Source organism: Sceloporus undulatus, chromosome 4, assembly GCF_019175285.1.
Source record: "Sceloporus undulatus isolate JIND9_A2432 ecotype Alabama chromosome 4, SceUnd_v1.1, whole genome shotgun sequence".
NCBI lineage: Eukaryota > Metazoa > Chordata > Lepidosauria > Squamata > Phrynosomatidae > Sceloporus > Sceloporus undulatus.
This window is the reverse complement of record NC_056525.1, coordinates 219,199,350-219,200,232: the sequence shown is the minus strand read 5'-3', so window position 1 is coordinate 219,200,232 and position 883 is coordinate 219,199,350. Positions and strand designations below refer to the sequence as shown.

Genomic DNA, 883 nt, shown 5'->3' with positions numbered 1-883 from the left:
GCTTAGAGAGTGTTGAGTTCATTGATAAGAGGTATAGAAATGTAAATGCTATTGCTATTGCTATGGGATCTGGTGGATCTGGCTTGATTCTGGGGTAAAGAAACCTTACCCCAGATCAGTTTGATCCCCATTTTGCTTGTGGAGTTTCCTGGAAACTCCATGGCAAACGCCAGCTGTTTCAACAGTCCCTATGTGTTCCTTATCTTTCAGCACTGTTGCTCCTACTGGAAAGCCCTCTGTCACCACATCTGATGAGAAAATGGGGTGTCTGGTAACATGGGTGCAGACAAGTGCCCCATTTCTGCATCAAACATGGTGACAGGGGACTTCCCAGTAGGAACAATAGTGCTGAAATTTACAGAGCACACGCCAGTAACAGGTCCCTGTGCCAGTGCAGGTATAGGTGTGTAAACACCCGCCCATCTCCTCACCAGCCTGGGGACTGACCCAGGTGAGCATCCAGGCTCCGCTCATTCTTTCCTTTTATTGTAACCTGCCTCAATCTGCAGGGAGAGGTGGGCTAAAAATAATAATAAAATAATAAATAAAATAATAATAAATAATCAGACCTGAAGAGTAAGTGCCCTCCCCTCCCTCCTTCCAACTGTCATCTTCTGGCCTGGGAAGGAGTGAAATGACAGGCCCAATGCCATTGGGCCCAGCCTCGATTAAGAAAAGGAGTCCTCCCTCCAGTCCATCTCCCTGGGTCCAGGCCTCAGAGGGAGAGAAGAATGCTGGACCTGATCCGCCCCCCCCACCATTCCCTTCTCCTTTTGTGTCGTGTCTTTTTAGATTGTAAGCCTGAGGGCAGGGAACTGTTTATTATCCCCTCTGTTGTAAGCCGCCCAGATTCCCAATGATTGGGCGGCATATACATAAATCC

General features: G+C 48.1%; 1 protein-coding gene across 1 annotated transcript in view; it reads left to right on the top strand.

The window, feature by feature from the left end:
- Positions 1-276: 276 nt before the first annotated feature.
- The window catches only part of CFAP418 (cilia and flagella associated protein 418), a 26,524-nt gene continuing 25,917 nt past the window's right edge, over positions 277-883 (top strand). Inside the window, exon 1 of the mRNA XM_042464458.1 lies at positions 277-397. Within this exon, the coding sequence (XP_042320392.1) occupies positions 277-397 (121 nt within the window). The remainder of the gene's footprint in view (positions 398-883) is intronic.